Genomic DNA, 22661 nt, shown 5'->3' with positions numbered 1-22661 from the left:
GCGCGTCCACAGTTACATAGACCAACCACATTCCATTCAACATGGATGCATTGCATCGTGCATACACGCAAACTAAAGTACACCACCAATACTGCGTTAGTGCGAAGCCCGGCTTTGTCGGCCGGGGTCCAGTCCCTGGTTTCCCACAGTTAACTTACCAATCCAGGGCGGGCTGGCATGATTGGAACTTGGGTCACTTGTCTAGAAGGCGGCGAAGGAAGTCAGCTGTGAAAAGTCTCAATTGCTGTTGGGTCCTGGCTAGTAACCTAGTTCCTGTCCTGGTCCCCGTGCTGACTGGTATTGGTCCCCTCCTCGAGGTACTGTAGGTACACTGCATTGGCTGGGCAAGGCATCCCGTCCTATGGAACCTTCTTTGGAAACAGATGAACCCGACTGAAATACCACCTTACTGCAGCTTTAATTCTTTTTTGGTTAAACGTGATGTACATAGCACGACTGCTATATCTTTTCTGCTGTCCCGCTCCCTCCACCCCCCTCCATATGCTTGCTCGCCAGAGAATTCCCACACCACACCATACACCGAGGGGGAGTGTACTGCCCGTGCGATCCGTTATTAATCTCCTTTGGGGTCTAAACCCTTCAAGACCTCTGTTGCTGCGGGCGTGTACTTGTATGCCTACTTTTAGCACCATACCAGGGGTTTTGCCTGACTTCCAAATGTACCCTCGAGCGTCCGAAGACCTTCTCCTCATGATTCATCCGGTGCCAGATACATACAGCATCTTTTCCTCCCCTTCCCCATTGTTACATGTCCTCAAAGACGTTCATCGGCCTGGCCCTGGGATCCATTCTTTCGTAATTGTCTCTTTTTGGTTTTGACCCAGACGGGAGCCTCGTCTTCTCTTGTTTTCTTTCTTTTCTCTTACACAACCAGCACCACCAATAAGAGGAGAGAACAGAGACGAGGGCCGTTCTTTTTTCTATCTGTTTGACGAATATGTATCTTAATTCATAATACACCACCACCCGTCTTCTCGACTATAGTCGCCGGGGCCGCAAGCGACTTCGGTCGAGCATTGCGAACCAAAACTACCTGCTGTCAACTGAACGCACTACCGCGTTCCGAGGATGGAAGGCACCCTACTTATCCCCCCTGATCGGGGCAACATCCTGGGGCGAGCCCTTTGGAAGGTATTACTTCACTGCGAAAGTTGTTGTCTTTCTGTACGATCTTGGTATTAACAGTGGTGTAGTCCCGATACGTGGTGGTGGGCTCTCCACAAAGGGAGGGCAATGCGGATGCGAACCAAGCACCGAATAACCTCAGTCTATCTCAGGTGCTCTCCGCTACTCGGATCAAAGATTCGAGGGAGAAGAACATCAAGATTCCGCCGAGGATATCGCCTGATTCTATCTACCTCTCGTTGTATAAGTCCAAGGTAATAACCACTGCGCCGCAACCCATGTTCACCTAGCTGGATCATCTAACCGTACTGCTTCTATAGGATGATTGGGAACCGTCACAACAATACTCAATAGCCTCCATTGCGGATTGTCAGGTCCAAATGGTGGCACATCGAAAACAAGGGCCGGCCTTGCCCACAATGGTAATGCAGATAAAACCAGATCCAACCACAGACAAACTCCGAAAGCGGCGCTCGAGTCGAACTGCCGGCTTGACAAGGGAAAAAGAGTCGGGCCCGACAACGTTATGGTTTCGACCCAGCGAAGAAGGCGGGTACGCTCTGCAGGACTGGGCACGCTACATTTCCTCGCTTATCCAACCGGGCGTCCCCGACGCCTACCCAATGAGCCCCATCACGCCTGCGTCGCCGACATTCTCCAACCCTTTCTCACCCCGCCGAGACGGAGAACAATATCGCCCGGGCAGTGGTGGTGACGAACCTGTGCGTCCTACTATGCCGCACCACCGGTCTGGCCGCGAACGCCCGCATACGTTCTCCGAGACGCCCAGCTTACGCTCGCGTAGGAGCGATATCTCATCGCACGGGAGCTCTCTGAATGCCATGGGGATGGGATATGTTATTCATGGCAATCAGTACACAACAGTGCTGCCAACTGACCTGCCCTCACCAGCCACTACTGTTGGCGAATTGCCCTCAGAATACATGCTGGGTTGGACCTCTGCACAGGGACGGTCATCAACACTGAGCTCGCCTGTTCGAGCTCGAGGAAGTGTGAGTTCGCAGGGTCAGGCACCAGGCAGCCAAGCGTCGAGTTCCCCGCCACCGGCACGAGAATCTATCTTGGATAGAGCTTTCCAGCTGAGGTGCATCCCTGGTGTCGAAACAGAGGTCTCGGGCGAGTACAACCTGAGCTCTCTGGCGAGGTTCGATGCATTGATGCGCGAGGCGGAAGAGCGGCGGAAGAAAGAACGACAGCTGAACCCGCCTATCACCCCAATGGCCAGTACATTCGAAGAAGACGAAGGCGAGCACGATACAGCTAAGATTGAGAAGGTTAAGCAGGAGGAGGTTGTGGAGGAAACAGAAGAAGAAGATGACGAAGAGGAAGATTTCAGTGACGATGATATCTTTGACCATGATGTCGCAAGGGACAGGTCATCAATTGCCCTGTCAGCTCAGCGGGCCTTGGCGTTCATTGCTAATCGTCACGGTTCAATGGCTCAGGGTGGTCGTGCAACGCAGAGTTACCATCCAGATAGTGGCTATTCCATACTGCGACCTCACACGGCCCATTCGAAGATGAGGCCGACTACACTGCATCGAGGAGGCAGTCAATCGCACGTCCCACTCGCAACTGCCGCCATGGAAAACCAGCGCGCGTCGATGCGAGACCACCTGTCTCGGCACGAGAAACGACACTCCACATCGAGCGTGAAGAGGCTCAGCTTCAACGAGTTTACTAAGCGATTAAGCAGTACCAGCAGCCTATTGCTCTCGCCCAACAACGGAGGTGGCCCTGGCAGCCGGGGGAGCAGCGAGAGCGAGGCTACACAGCAGCCTCCATCCCGAACCGCCCTTCACCACCCACGGGGAAACCCTTCGCAGAGCTCGCAGAGCTCGAAGGATTCGGAGCGATGCGGTTGGCGCGGCAGCGTCGGTGTATTTGGAGCCGGTGAGGGCTCATTCATCTAAAAGTCGACCAATTTCGAGAGATACCCTTTACGAATTTTCTTTTATGCATTGTTTTACTCGTCCACAAACTTTCCGAGACTCCATATCGAATGCGCAGCAGCCACGGCCCGTCTTTTTTTGTACGATTATCAAGATTTTGCATTCCTCTCATGACCTATCACGAAAAACCACCCAGACACCAAAGAAGGGGGCTTAGTGCATTTCATGGCCCGTCTTATTAGCGGCTGACTATTTGGGCACGTCACAACCACGACGAAAAGCCATTCGGCAGACTTTTCCAGCAGCATCACGAGTCCTACTTCTACTACGCGCCGCCACATCATCCACGATACGAGTGGTTGCCGCAACACCATCATTTCCGCACTTTTCGAGACAGATCGTCTACCCGTCGCTCGAAAGCTAAGAAAAAAAATAGCCAGACTTGTGATAGATGTGATAGATACAGAACGAACAAAACATTATATCATCCATCACTCGACTTACATCTGTGACATTCCCAAGTTGTGAAGGTTCCCCCATTCGTGGAATGTGACTTATTACTCTTAAGTTTCTAGTGATCCGCCAAGATGGCCATGCCATTGCTCCTTCTGCCTGCATATTCCACGCATGCTGCATCACGCACGTGTGTGCTGGCGTACCCGTCAACGCAGGGACCGGGGCCCAAAATGCAGATGAAGGCTGCGGAATGCTACCCCTGTGCCATGCTACGTCAAACAGCACGGCCGGAGGACGACGCACATAGAGTAAGCTGCAAGCAATCACGGTCTAGTGTCGTGTAGTAGCGCACCTGGTGGACCCTATAATACTTCCAGGCTAAGCTCTAACAGCGTGAAAAGACGGAAATATGTATGTAACTTTTGCATGGTTGGGCGCAGAGGCTGCGGCAGAAGCAATAGAGCCCACTGCCCACTCGAGCCCAATGCCCTTTAAACCATTTGCATGCATCATGGATTTGTAATGTGGTATTGTCGTGTCGTGTCGTGAATGCGGCCCGAACCCACTCACCACCACCCGCCTGGGAGACGCAGACCAGGGCCTGATCCCGGCTCTTGGATGTCTCGCTCGGTAACATAGACCGAGGGACTCGGGGGAAGGTCTGACAGTTCCAGTTCCATACTTGGGTCGGGTGAGAGAGAGAGAGAGAGAGAGAGAGATGGATGCTATATTTCCAAGATTGACAGTGAATTATCCATATGCCTAGTATTTTTCCGTCTCTCTATCTCTTGTTTCGGAAATTCCTCCCTCTGTACTCGGTCGATACGGAATGTCTGCGATATTATGATATGCTTCTCTGTTCTTTGTTTCCGCGCGTTCTTTCCTATCTCCGTTGCTAGTATGAACATGGGCACAACTAGGTATTTTCCTTTACTGCCATGCTGCCTGGGCTATCGTGGAGCCAAGGTGGAACCTCACTATACTTACTAGAGGGCCATGTAATAGATATACCTAGCTAGCACCATTTCTGCCAAGAAAGTGCGTACGGGATATACATACATACCTGGTTATATACGTACGTATCGAATACGGACGGATAGGCACTTAGTATTATCAGCTAGTCTCCCTCGCTCGTGTCGCGGCGCAGCGAGCTGCTAACGCTGACTTAAAACTCCACACGGAAGGGAAAGAAGCCTGTCAATAGTGCATATCGCCGGTCTGCTTGGCCGGGAATATCTAGCCCTTCTGATTGGCGAGGATGCGAGCGTAGTAGCGTATGGACATGCGTAACATGATGCGTACTAGCTTCGTCTATGTTACGAGCGAGATATAGTATTAGATAGACAGACAGGTGGGTGACAAAAGAATTTAACCACGAAACGGCTTCAGTAGTTCAACCAGCAATACTAATACACCTTTAAGCCGAGAAAAATAAGAGAAAAATATAGTGCTGTTCTTTAAGAGGAGAAGTATATTACAGATATTTTTTTTTTGATTTTTAATAGCTTCGTTTCCCGTTATGAGCTAATGTTGAAATAAAGGGCGAATTCGAGGGTACTTTGACCTGGGCGCATTTGCGGTAAATTCTTTTTTGTCACCCACCTGACAGAGGAGGTGCCACCAGCTAGTTGATGATGCTGCCCATCACCATTCCCACTCTGGTATGAAAATACCCAAAGTATCAACTTACTTACCTACTTAGGTAGGTGCATAGGGCAGGAATGAGAGATACCCTTCCCTTTCGCTTTCAAATAGTCTGAGGAAGCGGCTGAAGAGGCGCAGGTGCCATTCGGACTTTTCGGTCCTGGTCCCTGGTCCTTGTCTTTTGGCTCCGTACTCCGAAAAGTGTCTCCATGATCATCATCTCCAGCTCCGTAGGCAGTAGGCTCCCTCCCTGCCCCGTGCCCCCCTTATGTGAGACGGTGGAGAGAGAGCCCATTCCGCGCGCAACGTCCTAAAGAAAGGGTTTGGGTGGGCGATGGCACTTGTCACGGGAATAAGGCGTGTGGAGAAGATGGGAAGACTTACTCATGCGTAGACCGGACTGCCATGGTGACTGACTAGGTAAGTAGGTATTCATAGTTGGATTTGGGATCAAAGGGTAAGGAGGGGCGTGAGAGTAACGACAGAGATTTCTCCCCTTCCTTCAATCTCGAAAGCGGACTCCGGTTTCCACCACATCTATCTACTTCGTACATCTTCACTAGTGAACCGATGGTCTAGACGACTGGGGAGGAGGAGGCGGCAAAACCAGAAGAAGATCCAACAAGGGCTTTTGCTTTGTACACTACTAATAACGGAGAAGATGAATAAGAGGTAGCTAGGAGGCTAGAAGTCAAGAAAGTACGTAACCTAAGAAGCGACTTGCTGCAACCCACTTCCCTTGCAGAAAGCTAGCTTGGGGTCACTACTGCTGCTGCTGTAGTTTATTTAGACGGGTTACTTTTCAGACCTATATAGCCGACAGAGCCTCTCATTTTACCCGGCCGGGGCGCCCAAGAAAGCGGCTGAAACTCCAAGAGAGGTGAGAGTGAGAGAAGTGAAAGGGGAAAGAAAAAAGAGGAGGCGGACGCCTTGATGAATCCTTCGCCATGGGCTCGGCCGGTAGATCTAGTCTCAGGCAAACGAAGGGGAGGATTTCCAGCTGCATGCTTGTCGGGCCGGAGAATTTGTACATAGGTTCTTTCCGCCTCTTCTCTTCTTCTTTTCTTGGTTCGTTACAGAGAGAACGAAAGAGTACAGTAATAAGGAAGCACGGGGAGGTGGCATAGACAAACAGACAGACAGACAGACAGAAACGCACACATTCTGCCAAGTCTCGTCTGACTTCCGGTGTTCGGTCCCTCGACTTGAGTATATGACTCCTGAATACGTATAGGTGGCAACTCTGGATGGCAACGCCCAATCCCTTACTTCATTGACAGATGCGTCTCTCTTGATCGATGGGTCTCTTGACCCTTCATTGCCACCGCTAAGCTATGTCAACTGTGCTTCTATCTTGGTGGACGTACGCGGCGGCGGCCCCTCGTCCTATGCAAGTCCTTACGTACGCTTGAATCGGTCGCTAATAGCGTATGCTTCGATCTCCAACAGAAAACAGAATGTGGTCTAGGGACAACGGTACATATCATATAGTAATTCGTAATGGCATAGATGCCAAGGGGGGGACTTGCTATGGTTAGTTATTGATGGCAAGCCTGTATCAAGCCGAGTTCGTCGTTCTTGTGTTCGTCTCCATGACCTCGGGCCGTACGTACTTGGTCTTGAGTGGCCTGGCTAGACATCCACTCAGTCGATTAGACCTTCTGAATATAGAAATGCGGAAACGAAAAACCCCTAGATCACATGAATAAAGGACGTCAAGAAACAAGTCCATGCCTAGAAGATTACGGAAATCGTACAAATCAGTCCGCCGAGTTTTTATTCTGGCCCTACCCCTTTCTACATGCAAATCCTAGGTATCATCAACTCCCAGCTGTTCGGCATTAAAAAGACCCAAGGAAAATCCTACCCCCTTTCCTTAGCTCTGGTTCATAAAGGCTATAAAATTCTGCTTCCCCTCCGGCGACGGAACCCGCTCCGCCGACCACTGCGAGATCACGCCTCCCTTGGCCGCATTGGCCTGCGTCAGGTACCCGCGCACCCACTGTGCGGCATCCTGGATCTCGGGGAGGTCGTCGCGGGCCGGCTTCTTGCAAGTGCTGAGAGCGGTGAAGCCCATGCCGAAGCCGATATCATCCACGTCTGCCTCCTGAATCACATCGTCGCCGCCTGCCGCCGCTACCTGAACCACGTTCGCAAGGATGGGCAGCATGGCCTCGCATGTGAATCCCCATCCCTTCTGGTAGCGCTGGGCAAAGGCCTGACTCTCAGCAAGAGTCTTGGCAAACGACACAACGGCCAGCTTCCGGTCGATCGGACGGATCAGTTGTTGTGACACAGGCAGGATCGTCTTCAAGTAGATAGGCACAAAGAGGTTGCTCTGGATCAAATCGACCTGCGAGATGAAGAAGTCGGCCCCTAACCCAGCCTCGAGCTTGGCCGAGACGAGGTGGTAGAACGTCACGAATCGCTTCTTGTATGACTCCTGGGGATCAAGATCAAGCTTCTTCAGCAACAAGGTCAGAATCTGAACGAAATACGACTCGATTTGGGCCCTAAGAATATGTTAGTGGAGATGTCCCATGGTGTTTTTACAGGTATGGGGTCTTACCTCGGAATGGAAGTGATGACGGCCTCAAGGATGTCAAACGCATTTTGCTCGGTCTTCTTGCCGCTGAGAAGCTTCTGGAATATCCCGAGAATAGGCTCAACTTGGTTCTCCGCGACAATCATATCGGCTGCCCGGGGAATGATGGCTGACAGCAAGCGTGTACAGCCAGGTACATTGCCTCTCGTCTCCCACATAGTGAACTGTAGCAGAGGTGGCAAAAGCGCCTTGAAGTGGTTTGGCAGCGCACCAGACGGGTTCGGCTCAAGCAGGGCTGCGAAAAGCTGGAACACGTAGGGGATGAACTCTGAAGGGATTTGTCAGTTTTTTATCATCCGCTGGCGATTAAAAAAGCAACCACATACCGTTGACTTCATCAACCAAGGTCTTGTGGAAAGGCTCCCAAAGTTGCTCCTCTAACTTGCCACTTGCGCCGCCAGCAGAACCGGCTCTGTTTCGAGTTAGCAATGTTTTTTTATTGTTGTAAACTTGGATATGACCAACCTGACCAAGGCTCCAAGAGCCTCAAAATGGTAGTAGTAGAAGCGAGGATTGCTAGGGTTCTCCTTGATAACATTTGTGATGGCCACCAAATGGTCTAGAACCATATCAGCGAAGGGCAAAACACCGTCCTTCATGACAATGAGGACCCGCATGATGCAGCGCATCAAGAACTCATTCTCTTGCATCTTTGCGGGGGCCTGTTCCTTCTCAATAAGCTGGAATAGGTGCTGAAGAAGATCCTTTGCAAACGGTTCAATATCGGCCCGGGAGAAGACGTGAACACCAGCATCGTTGGTCAGGAACAAAACACGCTCGACAGCAATAGCAGCATATGTGTAGACGACGTAGTTAGAGGACCCCAGATTCTGGATGAGCGGTTGGAATGCACCTTGCCATTGCTCCTTTGTCAGCTGACTGCGGAAGGTGTAGAGATATTTGATAGCGTCGACCTTGGCGATCGGTTCAGCGTCGTTGTTGATCAGGTCAGCGGCGATATGTTGCTGGAAGAAGTCGACGACGTTGACGAGCGAGTTGACTGTCTTCACACCCTGGGCCGAAGTGACGGCGCCCTTGGCAGCAATGGCCAGGAATAGCGAGACAGCCGTATCCTTGTGCTTCCAATCCGCCTTGCCTTGCTCCAGGTAGTGATTTATATACTTGCCAGCCACCGTAGTCACCAGTTGCTCGAACTTCTCCTGTAGCGTCCGCAGGAAGTCGGTTGCTGCTCTCCGTCGGGAATCGGTATCGGATCCTTCTAAATCGCGACGGATGAACTCGATGGGCTCATCCTCAAACAGCTCAATGTCCGTCTCTCGCAAGGCAACGTTCTGCAGGACCACCTTTTCTACAACTTCATTGAGTACATTCTCATCATTGAAGTTCTGGGCATGTCGGGCAGTGCCAGCCACCGCCGTCAGGAAGTGCAATGCCTTGCTGACGAGACCATCATACTTTTGCTCCGGGCCGATGGACGACAGCAAATTCCAAGCACTAGTTATGAAAGTCTGCGTGTACTTTCCAAACTCTTCATCAAACTTGCTGGTGTAGAGCTCGAGGACCTCGCAAATGTCGGCTTTGACGTTTTCCAGAACACCAGCCTCCGAGTCATCATCCGTGGCAAGCAGAGGGTTTTCGTACGTCAAGTATTTGTGGAGGAACACCGAGATCTGCTCCAGATGTTCTTCAAACTGCGGGGGCATATCTTGGCAGGACAAATCGTAAAAGACCTTAATCAGAAGACTCATCGTATCGAAATATCCCTTCAGGGCCTCCTTATTGTTCGCATTGGCAATGATTTGTTGGTCAGTAGCCTGCAGGTCATTTCGGGTCAGCGAGACTCTCCAAACAGATATTCTCATCACTAGACAAGAAGCAGACGTACATTCAGAAGTGTGAGGAATGGCGCTGCGAAAGTTCCCAGCACATGGTTGATCTCAGTAAAGAGGTCATCTGACCGGTACAGCGGTCGCCATCGCTGAAAGATGGAGTGGGCAACCTCGAGCACACCGTTGTTAACCTTGGCATTGTCGGGGGAGAGCCGTGACACCAGGTCGGGCACAAGCGTATCCCATCTCTGCCAGAAGTCGGAATCGGCAATCAGACTAATGGCATCGCCCAGCTGTGTTTGGATTGTGGGAGGACAGGCAATCATAAGACCGATGAGCTCCTGCTTTATTGTCGCAACAACGTCATCGCCCAGCAAGTAGTTGCCATTGCTGTCTACGTAGTTCAAGCGAATGAAGTTCTTGAAGTACAAGGCAGCCGCTAGACGTGTCTTGAGGGGGAGGGTGGCTTCGTGGACGATCTGGAGGAGCGACAGTGAGAATCTCGGGTTGGCTTTCTCTGCAGCGAGGCCCTTCTCGGCTAGAAAATTTCAAGAGACGAAAAAGTTAGCATCTCGCGATCTGCCAAACACATGGATGCGGGGCAGAAGGTAGGCAGTGACGAAGTGAGATCGGCATACCTTTCTTTTGCTTGGAGGGATCCAAAGTGGCGTCCAAAAGCTGGACGAGCTGACCGAGATCGCTAGCCATGATTGCAATACTGTGATGGCTTCAGTATCAGGTCAAGAAGGCTACCAGAAGATGAGGCATCAAAAATTGATGGATGGTGGTCGGACGGGAAGCTGGTTTGTCAGTACAAACAAGCTCCAACGGGTGAGTAGGTGGGTTTGTTTCTTTTCAAGGTCCGTCCGAGCCAACCACAGCAACGGGCGGGCTGCTCTTTGATAGTGGGGTTGACGGTAAGAGTGCGGCGCGCAAGCAATGTACAGACTTAGTGCAGACTTACCTCATAGAAGCCCGGCTGTACCCAGCGAAGGCTGAAGAAGACTTCCCAAGACACCCACTGGCCGGATTAAGTAGACCCCGAAGCCTGATGAACTCGAGGTATGAAGCACCCCGCCATCCAATACCATGTACCTACCTTGAAATAAGCTAGAGAGCTCTGGCAATTGGATGAAGTGACATAGGTATTGGAACATAGCAACAGGATTTTCGACTGCGTAGATGTACTCATGGCTTTCATGAGCAAATGCAGTCAAGTATACTATCTGGGCTCGTCGGAATATAACAGACACATGTTAGGATTCTGCGGAGAGCCCTGAATTTAATGGTCTTTAGAATATCTTCTTCTTTGGTCCAAAACATGAAGTCTGTGCTATCGCTATTTTTACGAACCTGAAAACGATCTCTTCAGCTTCTGAACCTTATGGTGACTTATTACTCGAGGTACGAAGGGTCTGGTGCATTTTATTTTTAGGACTGTGAGACCATTTACTAAGGTTCTATTTGTATTGATGTTACCACATCTCAATGAGAGGAAAGAACCCCCTACAACAAGTACAGTTACAATACCGGGGTATTAGGTACAAGAATGCTTGATCTGTTTGTTGCATTCAGCGTGGGTTGCACTCTTCCATCTTACATACATGGCAAAGGGAAGGTTGTTGGTATTCCATACATGTACACTTACCCCGGAGTGCTTAAGGGTAATGGGTGATGTACTTTGAAAGGTACGGAGTACGTTGCAACAAAGAACCCCGAGTCGTGGCCTGTCCTACTTCACAAGACAAGAGTGGAGAGAGGCTGTTGAAGCAAACAAGGATCAGGCTTTTACCCAGACAGACACAGCAAGCTTCAACGCAGGCACAAAATTGCCAATTGCAGGGAAGATTCCCTTGTAAGAATCCGTCTCTGGTTTTTTAACGTACAGTGGGGGTTATCCCCTCCCAGAGACACGCTTGAACAAATGCATCCTAGCGGGAACATAGATGATGCGATGCGATAGGCTCATAGTGGAGATGAACATGCAAATCTTGGGGAAGGTGCTGCAAGCAGAGGTCCTGTCTTGCTTTGACTTCAGCTCAGCTGCAGCTTGTCTCAATCCATAGGTTCAATGTTAATTTTTTTTACCCTTGATCGACGTCCTTCTTTGTATATACTTCCAGACTTCCACACTTCTTCCAAAGACAAAATCTCGAATTCCTGCATCTGACAAGGCAACACCCGACGTCTTCTCACTCCTCCGTGTAACAGCGCCCCTGTGCTTGAACCACTTCGATCCACCGAATACCACCAACGTATCGCGAACCCGAGAATCAAACCACACATACACCTACTTGGTAGAGGCTTCGAGGGGTAATGTGTGGATGTGGATTGGTGCGCCGTGTTCGTAGGACAGAGTAAGCAGGAAGGAAAAGACGGTCCGGAGGGAAAAACACGATTCAACGGAACCAGGAGAATACACCCATCTAATGCACCACAGCTTGCTGCACCTGGTGGAGGCTTGAGATTGTGTGGCTGTTGTCTGTAACTTGTGATTCCCACCCTTATGCAAGTGACAGTTTGTCTGTAAGTGAACCGACTTTCTTTGAAACCCTTGTGTTCGCAATATCTGCACATACATATTCGCACCCGACCCCCATGTTCCTTAGCCGGAGAGCGGCCCATGCTCCTTCCAGCATAGCATACGCGCGGGTCTTATTGTAGCTCTTCAGCTGTTCACGATCCTTGGAGTATTAGCTATTTATGGGGCATTCGGGGGACATGGACCCTGGATTTGGCATGGGACGATATCATCGGTCCAAGAACCATCAACCATCCTCTGATTTCTTCTGGATTTCCATACCAAGTCGATCTTTACCACCCGCCTTACACTTTGCACAGTGTGCTTTGCAGCAGGCAGGCCGGCAATGATCTATTCATAACCTCAGCAGCCTGCTAACATGTTGCGCCGCCTAGTGTCCCTCGGCCAGGAGGCCGGTGAAGGGCAAGTCAAGGACGGCAACATGCCGCAGCCCGCATCCGGAGATGACATCGCGTCGCCCCAAGAGACCAAGAGCAACACTGGCACCATTGCCAGCGTCTTCAAGGGTCTTGCTGGAGCAGCCAAGCTGACAAAATCGCCCCCTGCTCCCTTGACGACCACCGGTTCAATAGCTCGAGCCCATATTACCGAACAGCTTCACGAGGCGGGCAGCCATGGGCTACCCCAGCATCACTTGGAGGCTTTTGAGCTTTTGAAGAACGGGAACACCACTGAACGTGTCGCGGCAGCTAGCCAGCTTCGCTATGCTGTCGAGGACTACCCACTGAACCCTGTAGGCTGCAACCTCGATTGACCAAAACGCAAATATGATATCGCTGACTCACCACAAAATAGGTCCTGAATATTTGGTATGCTGCCAAAGATCTTATCGACCCGAGCAATGCCAGCACCACCAGGTCCGCTGTCTGGGCCCTTCCTGACCGCTTGTGTAAAGCATCCTGCATCAACCGACCTCGAGCGCAAAGAGTACTTCCAGACGATAACCGCCCCTGCGAACCCCGACGATTTTCATCTACAGCTTGCTGCCCTCGTCGATCTTACAAAGCGTGGCCGCTCTCTTTCGGGTTTCGAATACGATATTTTCCCCATTGTCACCAACTGGCTGGCCGCCAAATTCGCCTCTGTTCGCACTGCTCGTAAACAGGCGTCACGCTCCAAAGGGAAGGCTGCTGCGGTCGGCGAAGACAAGGACTTTGCAGATATTTTCGCCTTGACAACAGATCTCATCAAATTCAACTCTGGCGTCCTTGACAAGAACGCTACACAATGTTTGCTGGATACGTTGGTCAACATATGCATGACTACAGGGAATACAGACGATCTCCGAGCCTGCATTGGAGTTATGGACGCCATCGTGACGTTTGGAGCTATCCCCGACGTGAATCTAAAGGACTTTGTGCAAGTTCTCTGCTCTATTCACAGTATGGTCCCCATGTTGCAAAAGGGGGCTTGGCATACCTTGAGCATGTTGTGTAGGTCGCATAATGGCCATGCTGTCGTACGACTGTTGCTTGGTGCCTTGAGCGATCCGCCTATGGACCAAGAGAAAGGTGGCTCTGACAAGCAGAAGATTATGATTCGGGAAATTCGGGGCTCTCTTTCGGTCCTCAACAAGTTGGTTTCGAAGTCTTCCGAAAAGGGATACCCAGCGGTACCATTCACCACGCTCCTCGACGGACTTTGGCCGTTCTGCAAGTTACTACTGCCTGGAAAGTCCAACTGGACATCATCAGACTGGCAAATACATTGCTGGGGACCCGGCAAACCAAAGTCAACCCCATGGTTGTGGACGAGGACTGGGTTTCACTTCTTGATATTGTCGCTACTTGCCTAGAGGGTGTGACCAAAACAGTCTCAGGGCTAAAGGAGCCCATAACGTCTCCTTCCACCGAATCCTTGGTCCCCTCAGATACCGCGATTATGTCCGATGAAGTAGCCAGACTCATCAGCCGCATCGAGCAATTGCTCACTGAGCAGTCTGGATCTTTGCTGCAGCGTCAGGACTGCATTTTGTTTCTTGCCAGGATTCATGTGGTTCTGCCTGATTCGGCTGCTATACTGGTTCTGAACTATTTCAAAGAATTCAGATGCTGCTTCCCCTCCGATACGCAATGGGAGTCCAACCTGCGATTAGTCCTCGAGGCACTATTTGCCAACCGCCATCGCTCGTCTCAGCTTCGAGTCATGGCTGTGCAAGCCATCACAGAGGTTTACGAGATGATTGAACTGATCCATGATCAGCTTGACCAAGACTTTGTCCCAAATTTGATGAAGAGTCTCCTCGCTGGGGTTACGGAAGAGATTGACATCGAAGTATTGCAGGAGATTGTCTCGTTTACGACAGCTATCGCTAGTAATGCCGATTATCCTTTATTTGATCATATAATCGAAAAGCTTCAGACGGTACTCCAAACACCACCGCATCCCTCCTCGGCGGCCACCAGCGCCGCTCAGACACCTGCACCACCATCCTCGCCTGACTTGAGCCGAATTGGTCAAAGCCTATCAGACGTCGTTGTGAAAGGCTATATATGGATATTCCTGCAAACAATGAATACAGATATTGCAAAAACGCAACGTCTGTTCGACATTCTGATATCGGTAGCCAAGTCAAATTCGACCGAGATCGATGCTCGCCTCAGTGCAATGAAGCTACTGTTTCGTCTCAGGGCTGATTGGGCTAACCGGATCTTTGTCACTGAACATACTGACACGGCACATGTTGCTGCTATCCTTTATCGCACGGAGGCTTCACTTGCCAGAAAGATGGCCGAAGAAGCTGCGCATCTCACTAGGACCTCGAGATCAGACGCGGGCGGCCTCGGACGCGCGTCACGGGGCAGGTCTTTCACTCAGGGGCAGCCAACAGACAAACCCCTTTCTTCACTTGCCTCTATCCGATCAGGAAATTCCGCCAAAGCAGCCGCTGGGAAATATCAACAGTCGTGGTCCGCATCAGAAACTGATGTGCTTCCTGAGCAAACGTCGCGAATTGCGAGTTCGGTTGTTTACTCCTACGCCCCAGAATGCGAACCCGATGATGATAGTCCATCCCTTCGCAACGCTGTACTTCCCATGGGCGATTGGCTCGCGACTGTGGTGGCTCTGCTGCAGCAGTTCTGTGATTGGGAGATCTACAGTTTTATCCTCGTGTACTTACCCTCCCAATTGAGCAACCACAGCATCTTCAAGAGTGCAGTGCCTCAGATACAAGAATTGCGTCGGTTATTGTGCGAGCAGATCAAGACCACTGGCTTCCTGGAGCCACACACTTCCACAGGACTACGCCGGTCTGACGTCGCAACATGTCTGTTCCACACATTGACCATGATTCTGAGCTACCACAAGCACTTTCAGAAAACAGAAGAGGACGAGATCGTGGGAACTTTCACACGCGGTATTGGGCATTGGGATAGGAGTACCAAAGTCTGCCTCCATGCTCTCTCCATATGCTGTTATGAGCTTCCTATGTCAACAAGCAAAGCGCTGGTCACTATTTTGCAGAAAATGTCTCAGATCGTCACCCAGTCTTCGAACGCCATTCACATACTGGAGTTCTTGGCTTGCCTCGCGCGGCTTCCCTCCTTGTATTCTAACTTCCGCCAGGATGAGTACCGGATCGTGTTTGGCATCTGCTTTCGGTATCTCCAATACGTGAGGGAGAAAAAAGCATCACAGCGAATGAGTACGGCGAGTGACCCGAGCGCCCAGGGACCGTTGTCAGCTTCTGGCGATACTCTAATACACCCAAATGCGTCCGACGACCTGCCACAATACGTGTATGCTCTGGCCTACCATGTGATTACTTTCTGGTTTCTGGCGCTGAAGCTGCCGGATCGTGCTAAAGAGGTGTCTTTCATATCAAAGAACCTCTTCACCGACCATGACGGCAATCAGGTCTCAGAAGAGCAAGCCCAGATCACAATAGACTTTATGCAACGAGCGGCATATGCTGACGTGGACGAATCGATGCCTGACCCCCATTTTACTGCGGAACGTTTCGGCGAGATTCTGAAGAGGCGTTGGTTGATCGGTAACAGCATTGTCACAATCGAGCAAGCCACTGGTGCCGGGTATGCTCAGATTACCAAGCGCCAACCGTCGGGCACCTCATCGTACATGATTCATGAGTCATTCAAGGCGCCGCCTTCTCATCAGGAGCGGATCGCCAATGATATCAAGGGCGATGGTACGCAGGCGCAGGGCAATACTGTTCTTCCGAGCCACTTGTTGGTCCATCTCTTCTCGACACTGCCCCTGTCTGATCAAGCCCGCCCCATCCCTCTTCCACAAGACGAGGCTGTTGACAGAGCGATGCGCACATTTGATCGCAGTCCTACGGTCGATGGTCACAAGGTGGGCGTCATCTACATCGGCGAGGGGCAGACCAAGGAAACGGAGATTCTAGCAAACGTCTCGGGCAGCAGCGAGTATTTGGAGTTTCTCAACGGCCTTGGTACGCTCACTAGACTGAAAGATGCCACGACCAACATGCAGGGCCTGGATCGTCAATATGACACGGATGGAGAGTATACCTTCTGCTGGCGAGATCGCGTGTCCGAAATCGTCTTCCACGTGACTACGCAGATGCCGACGAATCTGGAGCACGATGCTCAATGTACCTTGAAGAAGCGGCATATCGGCAATGACTTCGTCAACATCATCTTCAATGACTCTGGACTACCCTTCAAGTTTGATACATTCCCCTCACAGTTCAACTATGTTAACATTGTGATCACACCCGAATCACGAGCTTCGTTTGTCGCTACTAGACAGAGGACACCGATCGACGTGAAAGAGTCATTCTACCAGGTCCAAGTCATAAGCAAGCCTGGTTTTCCCGAAGTCTCGCCTGCAGCCGACATGAAAATCGTCAGTTTAAGGGCGCTGCCTGACTTCATCCGCTTATTAGCACTTAATGCGTCGGTCTTTTCCATGGTCTGGTCGAGCCGCGACGTGGGCGAATACATATCTCCTTGGCGAAACCGTCTCCGGGAGATCGCACGCCTCCGAGAGAGGTTTGGTCCCAAGTATAGCATGGCGCCATCACCGCCAGGCACCTCTCTTGGGGTCCCCGGGAGCGGCGCCGGACAGCTGGACGCAAACAAGGCAGCAAGCACGGTGCGCGACAGCTTCACCAGTCTCCGGCGGTCGTCTGTCGCCACCTTCTTCTCGACGAATAGCGAGCAGAACTCGCATTCGCACCGGTCCTCGATGCTCTCGACCACGCCTACAGAGAATACCGAGACCAACCACGGCACCGACTCACTTGTCGATACTGTCGACTTTTCCAAGTGGGGTTAATCTATCTATACTGATGGTGGGTTTACTAAATCCACGAAATATAATGTCTCTCACCTTTTAAAAACCAACAACAACACCACACCATTTACTCACTCGGCTGTGACGTCTCGGCATGAAACCGAGAGAGATACGGGGGCTCACGTGTGTACTGGAGATTTTGCGCGAAAGGCGTCTGGATAGGAAGGATACCACAAAAGTTTTTCTCTGCTTTGATTTCATTTTCCTTTGTTTCCTGTCTAAAATGCCGAAGAGCCTACTCTCGCCGCAGGAGGGGGACTTTCTAATGGTTGGCTGGACATACATAACTCGCTTGTTCCTCTCGTCGCAATACTTCCCAGCATCCCAAGTCCTGTGGTGGTTCCCGCCACTTATTCGCAGAAGCATTTCGCCTTCCACAGTGATAATGGGCTAGAAAGGGAGGAGGCGTTTGAAAGATAGGGGGGTTAACTTGACTGGCTGGCCTCTTTGTGGACTCACGGGGCCTGCCCATATAGTATACGGGTTTGATCTCGGACTTGACCCTGGTCCATGGTCAGACGATTCAGCAACTCAACGAGCCTCATGTAGAAAAATGACATGGAATGCAGAAACCGCAGTCCTTTCAGTATGAGAAAATCATGCAATACAATGCTCGTGAAGATGGTACTAGGAATTATTTCCCGATAATAATGCGCCCACCCCTGTCAACTACGAGGATATGTAAGATGACGGATGATAGATGACTCAGGGCAACCGACGCCGTCGTCTTTAGAGGAGTACATGCACACCGAGTTTCACGACTATACCGATGCGGTCTGACTAATAATGTTCAATTTTGATTCCGGAGATGCTCTATCAAGGCACTCGAAACGAAGGCGGCAACAATCTGCCAAGTGCTGACTGCTTGTAGTCAGTCAGTCAGTCAGTCAGATGGATCACATGATCTCCTTCTTGCTTTGATGACATGCATAATCCCATCTAGTTGGGTGGGTGGTAGGTATTTGTCATCTGCAAAAGTACCTAATCGACTTCCATCCATCCCGAATGGTTTGTAGGAAATGGGAATACCCTTTTTCCGTCGAGGGACGGAAGAAGGGGCGTCTGCCGACATACAGATACATACACACATACTATATGCAATACATGCACCTCTCGTCTCTTTCGTCCAAAGAGGAAAGCGTATCCGCCAATAACAGCTACAGCGCGATATGCTTGGGCGTCGAAAGTGGTGTAGCCATACGTTACACAGATAAGGGGAATAACAAAAAAATGACGTGAAGAAAGAATGCAGAGACATGCGAGTCACAGTATCGATAGTAGATAGCGAGAGAGTGGAAGAGAAAGAGAGCATGATCTTTGGAGAGAGTTGGTAACAATTGCAGCAATATGGCCTAGGCTCGATAGCCCATGGAGATAACCAACCCGCAACCCCGTCCAACCAGCATCCTCCTTGGGCGGGCCGTTCCTGGTAAGACAGGGCTGGCCCCCAATCCGGGCAAACCCCTCATCTTTGGTTGTCGAACATTTTAGAAGTCGAGTGGCATTCCGCACGTAAATGAACCCCAGCAGTGTAGAGTTGATCCCTAGGTTAGCCGCTTGCGGAAGATGTCGGCTGCGTCAGTCGCACAGGAGCCCGAAGAGGGGGGGGGGAGTTATCTTTTTGCCTGATCGTTATCCAAATAACGTGAAAGTCCTCATCAACGCCTCTTGTTCCTTCGTATCCAGACTCGCGTGTTACACAGCATTCCCCATGCTGTGGATGCGGGATGTAGTGCAATGGGCCAAGCGCCGTTACACGGCGTCGGTCGCCCATACATACCTGTCATGGGAGCGTCAGAGAGAGAGAACGACGACTATTGCCGCAACCTGCATTTTGGCCCCCATGCAGCCATGTGCAAACCATGAGGGCGTGGGGAGAGGGGGGGTTCTCCAAGGCGGCAGAGCTTCATAGGTCGACGGAGGAACTGAGTGCTTCTTCATAAAACAAGATCGACAGATGCAGTGTTGATTGGGCGCGGTCCAGCGTGTTTGCGCCAGACGCTCATCTGACCTCTGTTTCGCCTATGGGAAATCGGCTGGGTGTTCTGTCCCTGCTATACCGACTTGTAGCGGCAGACTTTTCAGGAAAGATTAATCTTGTGTGCAGAACAGCTGCATTGCCCATGTGTCAAGTTGCGCCCACGCTACCTGCTGGTCAGCCACATCGCATTCACATATATGCCTTACAGTTGCACGGCATACCGCTAGAAGCCCAGCCCGATCCTTGCGCATGCGGTATTCGGGTCGAGTATGACGATTCGAGAATAACCTTATGCCTTTGGTGCGGCTACTAATGATATGTAGTGTAACCGTAGCTTCCTGTCCTGTCAGACTGACCGCTGCTTCTTACTCGGACCTTCCGGTTCTACCGACATCCATTTTTCATCTGCCTCTGCTGGCGAAAGGGCCACCATCTTTATCGCCCGCCATGTTATTGTGTAACGCCTATATTTTCCTCGTAGCAAGAAAAGTACCACAGCCGGCGTCCTGTGCCAACAAGCCGAGCTTACATGGTGATTCGGCAAGACAAGGCCGAACTTGAGGCTCAGAAAACAGCCTGGTAGTGCTTTAAGTGTTCGTCCATGATATAGACACCCCTTTCGATGAACTTCCATGAAGAGCCTTCCGTGGGGTGTCTGCAGGAGGCAATATTTTGTAATATCCACAGGCAACGTCCGAACCATCTATTTTCATGGCCCGGCATGGTAAGTGACTGGTTTTCGAGGCGAATATCCCGAAACCCGGCTTCAAATCGGCTTATGGGTTTACGTGCGTTGATACGTGATGAATCTGGTTCCCTTGATGTAAAAGGGCAGGACCGGGTCAGGCCCGTGAGCGTAGGGAAATATAGTTGGGAGAATCGCCTTTTGGCAAGCGGTAGCTTCATCTCGACAGCTTCACACCGGTTGCCAAACCTCGCAGTAACTAGCCCACTTGCGCCAACCTTTTACCCCAAGTTAATAAATCTGACGAGAATAATCATGGAGTCGCTTACCTGTGGACTGAAAGCCCTCATGCCCCCCTTTAATCCCGTCCAGAAACACCCGTTTCGCGCCCCTGCCTCTCCAGAGACCTGATGCAAGTGTCTAATAGCCTAAACATGATTGCGTCTTTGCGGCTCGCGACTGCTGCATCGTCGTCTGCATCTATTAGTTTCGCCCGCTTTAGTTCGGCACCATATACTCACTTGCAATGCATATACAGGTGGCTCCGCCAACATCGGGGCCTATAGAGCGAGCCCATGGCAAGTCGTGCTCTGTTTGCGTACCTGAGCGTGGTAGGTAGGTCTGAGCTGCCGCCACAACTGTCGATCCCCACAGTCCAACAACAACATCGAAGCATTCACTATTTGTGTACTGGTCGCACAATCCCATCGTATCGTTACGAAAGGACTCCCTTCGCACAAAGGCTTTAACTGAATACAGCTCGTTCATGTCGCAAACTCGAAAGCTGAAATCTGATAAAGCAGCTGCGAAGCTGCCACTGGGCCAATCTTGGATATCCAGAATCCAGTCGCAAACTTCCCGGCCAAGGCCATCCGACTTGAAATCCATCCTCCACCTCCGATTTTGGAACCATCTGATGGCGGCAGATCCCTGGGGAATACCATAGAGTAGACGGGGAATGTGCTGCCCAGCTGTAATCTTCGGACTCCCCGCACTCTTTTTAACTGGAAAAGAGCCTCATCGTGTAACATTTTCCCGATTCCTCTTTGCCTGTACGCTGGCTCGACCAGAATCACGGCAATGGACCCGACAAGGTCTGCGTCACCCCCATTCAGGAATGTCGTATATGTTGCGCAGAATCCTATAATCTCGCCCGACCCCGGCAACTTCACCACGTAGTGCCGACTCCAACCGACCCTGTCGAGTAGTGTTCGCAAAGAATACTTGTCAAGTTGAAATTGGTCAGGTAGACATTTATTCCAAAGACGCTCGAATGGTGTCACATCCAGTGCTACCAATTCATCCGGCAATGCTTCAACTGCCCACTTCTGTTGCGGAGTTGTGTCAACCGGATTCCGTGTGAGTGATTCGCCAAACAACACAGCAGCGGCTTGCTGTAGGAAAAGTGGCGAGTAACTTGGTAATTGGATGATGGCAGGAAATTCTGCCTTCAAAAGCCCCAGGCCTTGCACGTCGTAGCAGGCGAGTACGATTTGCGGCCGAGTATTGCCTACCATCCATGCCACCTCTGCAATGTCAGCTTGCGAGGGTTGACCAGCAATTGGCTTCCCCGATATCACGAATATGATAGCCTTAGCTCTGTGTATGTGAGCAACGTGGTATCCGGTGATCCCATCACGTGCCGTATATGGGACATGACGTATCTGGGGATGTCTCAGTGCGAGCGCTCGCCCAAAGCTCTCGAACGGATCTACCCCAGCATCTGCGTCTCGCGGAAGAGGAACGACCAGAGGAGTCAGGAGAACAATGACATCGTTCTCGTCCAAAATGGTTGTAAGCGGAATATACTCTTCCTGGTCTCGCAGGATAACAACATCTGCGGTACCAGACGGTGTATCGTAGTGCGACATCCCCGTTCGGTTGATACCAAGCCAGTTCTCCTCATGAAATTGGTCTTCTGTTGTCGAACGTTGACTTATACGGGATCGGCTTCGTTTTGTAGCAGCCGTCAACTAAGTACCTGCGCTAAAAATAAGTCTACTCAGCCACTTTTGAGAGGGTGGCATAAGCATCGTGGGTGGAAGGATCGTGCAGCCTGTCAGTGGTCACCACAATAGCCCCTTGTCCTACGTTCGTAAGGAAATCGGTATTCGTATATATAGGCAGGTAGTTCAATCTCCGTGATTCAGCTTTGACGCCATCAGAGGTAAGCAAGAATGCAGCGGTGCAAACAGGGGTTGGTGAGCTAAGTGCCGCAACCGATAATGATAGCAAACCCAGCTGTTTCGAGGCTGAAACCAGAGTGCTAGTTGCTGAGTGGAATCGTTTGATTGGAGTCCTTTTTGGGCTTCACGGCTCGATCATGCAATGCTCGCCTATGACCGGTGAAGACGATTGGTGTAAGGTAAGGTGCAGGAATTCAGATGGGCCGAATGCGTGTTGCAGCATCTGATATAACCGGACGTGCTGTTGTTCCCTTGGGTGTTCGCTAGGGGGTTAAGCAAGCTTTCCTTGCCGGAATGGTGAGATTTACCTACGTACTTATAAGACGTCCCAGTCGCTTGTGCCCCTGCCCCGCAGCCGCGTGGGCGAAGGGCATGGCATGTTACCTACCCTCCTCGTAGGCGGCAGAAGAAGGGGATGCCTATGTCGCAC

General features: G+C 51.1%; 4 protein-coding genes across 4 annotated transcripts; 2 read left to right on the top strand and 2 right to left on the bottom strand.

The window, feature by feature from the left end:
- Positions 1–1089: 1089 nt before the first annotated feature.
- Positions 1090–3080, top strand: PG994_014397 (uncharacterized protein; the record flags this gene model as incomplete). The annotated part of the gene is made up of 3 exons (XM_066865806.1): positions 1090–1152; positions 1215–1400; positions 1467–3080. 3 exons carry the CDS (start codon positions 1090–1092, stop codon positions 3078–3080), a joined length of 1863 nt encoding a protein of 620 aa, XP_066708935.1.
- A 3955-nt stretch (positions 3081–7035) lies between these two features.
- Positions 7036–10262, bottom strand: PG994_014396 (Importin alpha re-exporter; the record flags this gene model as incomplete). The annotated part of the gene is made up of 6 exons (XM_066865805.1): positions 7036–7672; positions 7729–8032; positions 8091–8176; positions 8230–9539; positions 9611–10092; positions 10193–10262. The coding sequence occupies 6 exons, from the start codon at positions 10260–10262 to the stop codon at positions 7036–7038; spliced, it is 2889 nt and encodes a 962-aa protein (XP_066708934.1).
- A 2192-nt stretch (positions 10263–12454) lies between these two features.
- On the top strand, positions 12455–17361 carry PG994_014395 (GTPase activating protein; the record flags this gene model as incomplete). The annotated part of the gene is made up of 3 exons (XM_066865804.1): positions 12455–12829; positions 12920–13752; positions 13791–17361. The coding sequence occupies 3 exons, from the start codon at positions 12455–12457 to the stop codon at positions 17359–17361; spliced, it is 4779 nt and encodes a 1592-aa protein (XP_066708933.1).
- A 3448-nt stretch (positions 17362–20809) lies between these two features.
- Positions 20810–22078, bottom strand: PG994_014394 (glycoside hydrolase family 3; the record flags this gene model as incomplete). The annotated part of the gene is made up of 2 exons (XM_066865803.1): positions 20810–21963; positions 22027–22078. The coding sequence occupies 2 exons, from the start codon at positions 22076–22078 to the stop codon at positions 20810–20812; spliced, it is 1206 nt and encodes a 401-aa protein (XP_066708932.1).
- Between the last annotated feature and the right edge of the window lie 583 nt (positions 22079–22661).

The sequence above is a fragment of the Apiospora phragmitis genome (assembly GCF_038363925.1).
Source record: "Apiospora phragmitis strain CBS 135458 chromosome Unknown utg000013l:1.0-2965645.0:1.0-2969333.0, whole genome shotgun sequence".
Taxonomy (NCBI): domain Eukaryota; kingdom Fungi; phylum Ascomycota; class Sordariomycetes; order Amphisphaeriales; family Apiosporaceae; genus Apiospora; species Apiospora phragmitis.
The sequence above is the reverse complement of the archived record's forward strand: the minus strand, read 5'-3'. Positions and strand labels throughout refer to the sequence as shown.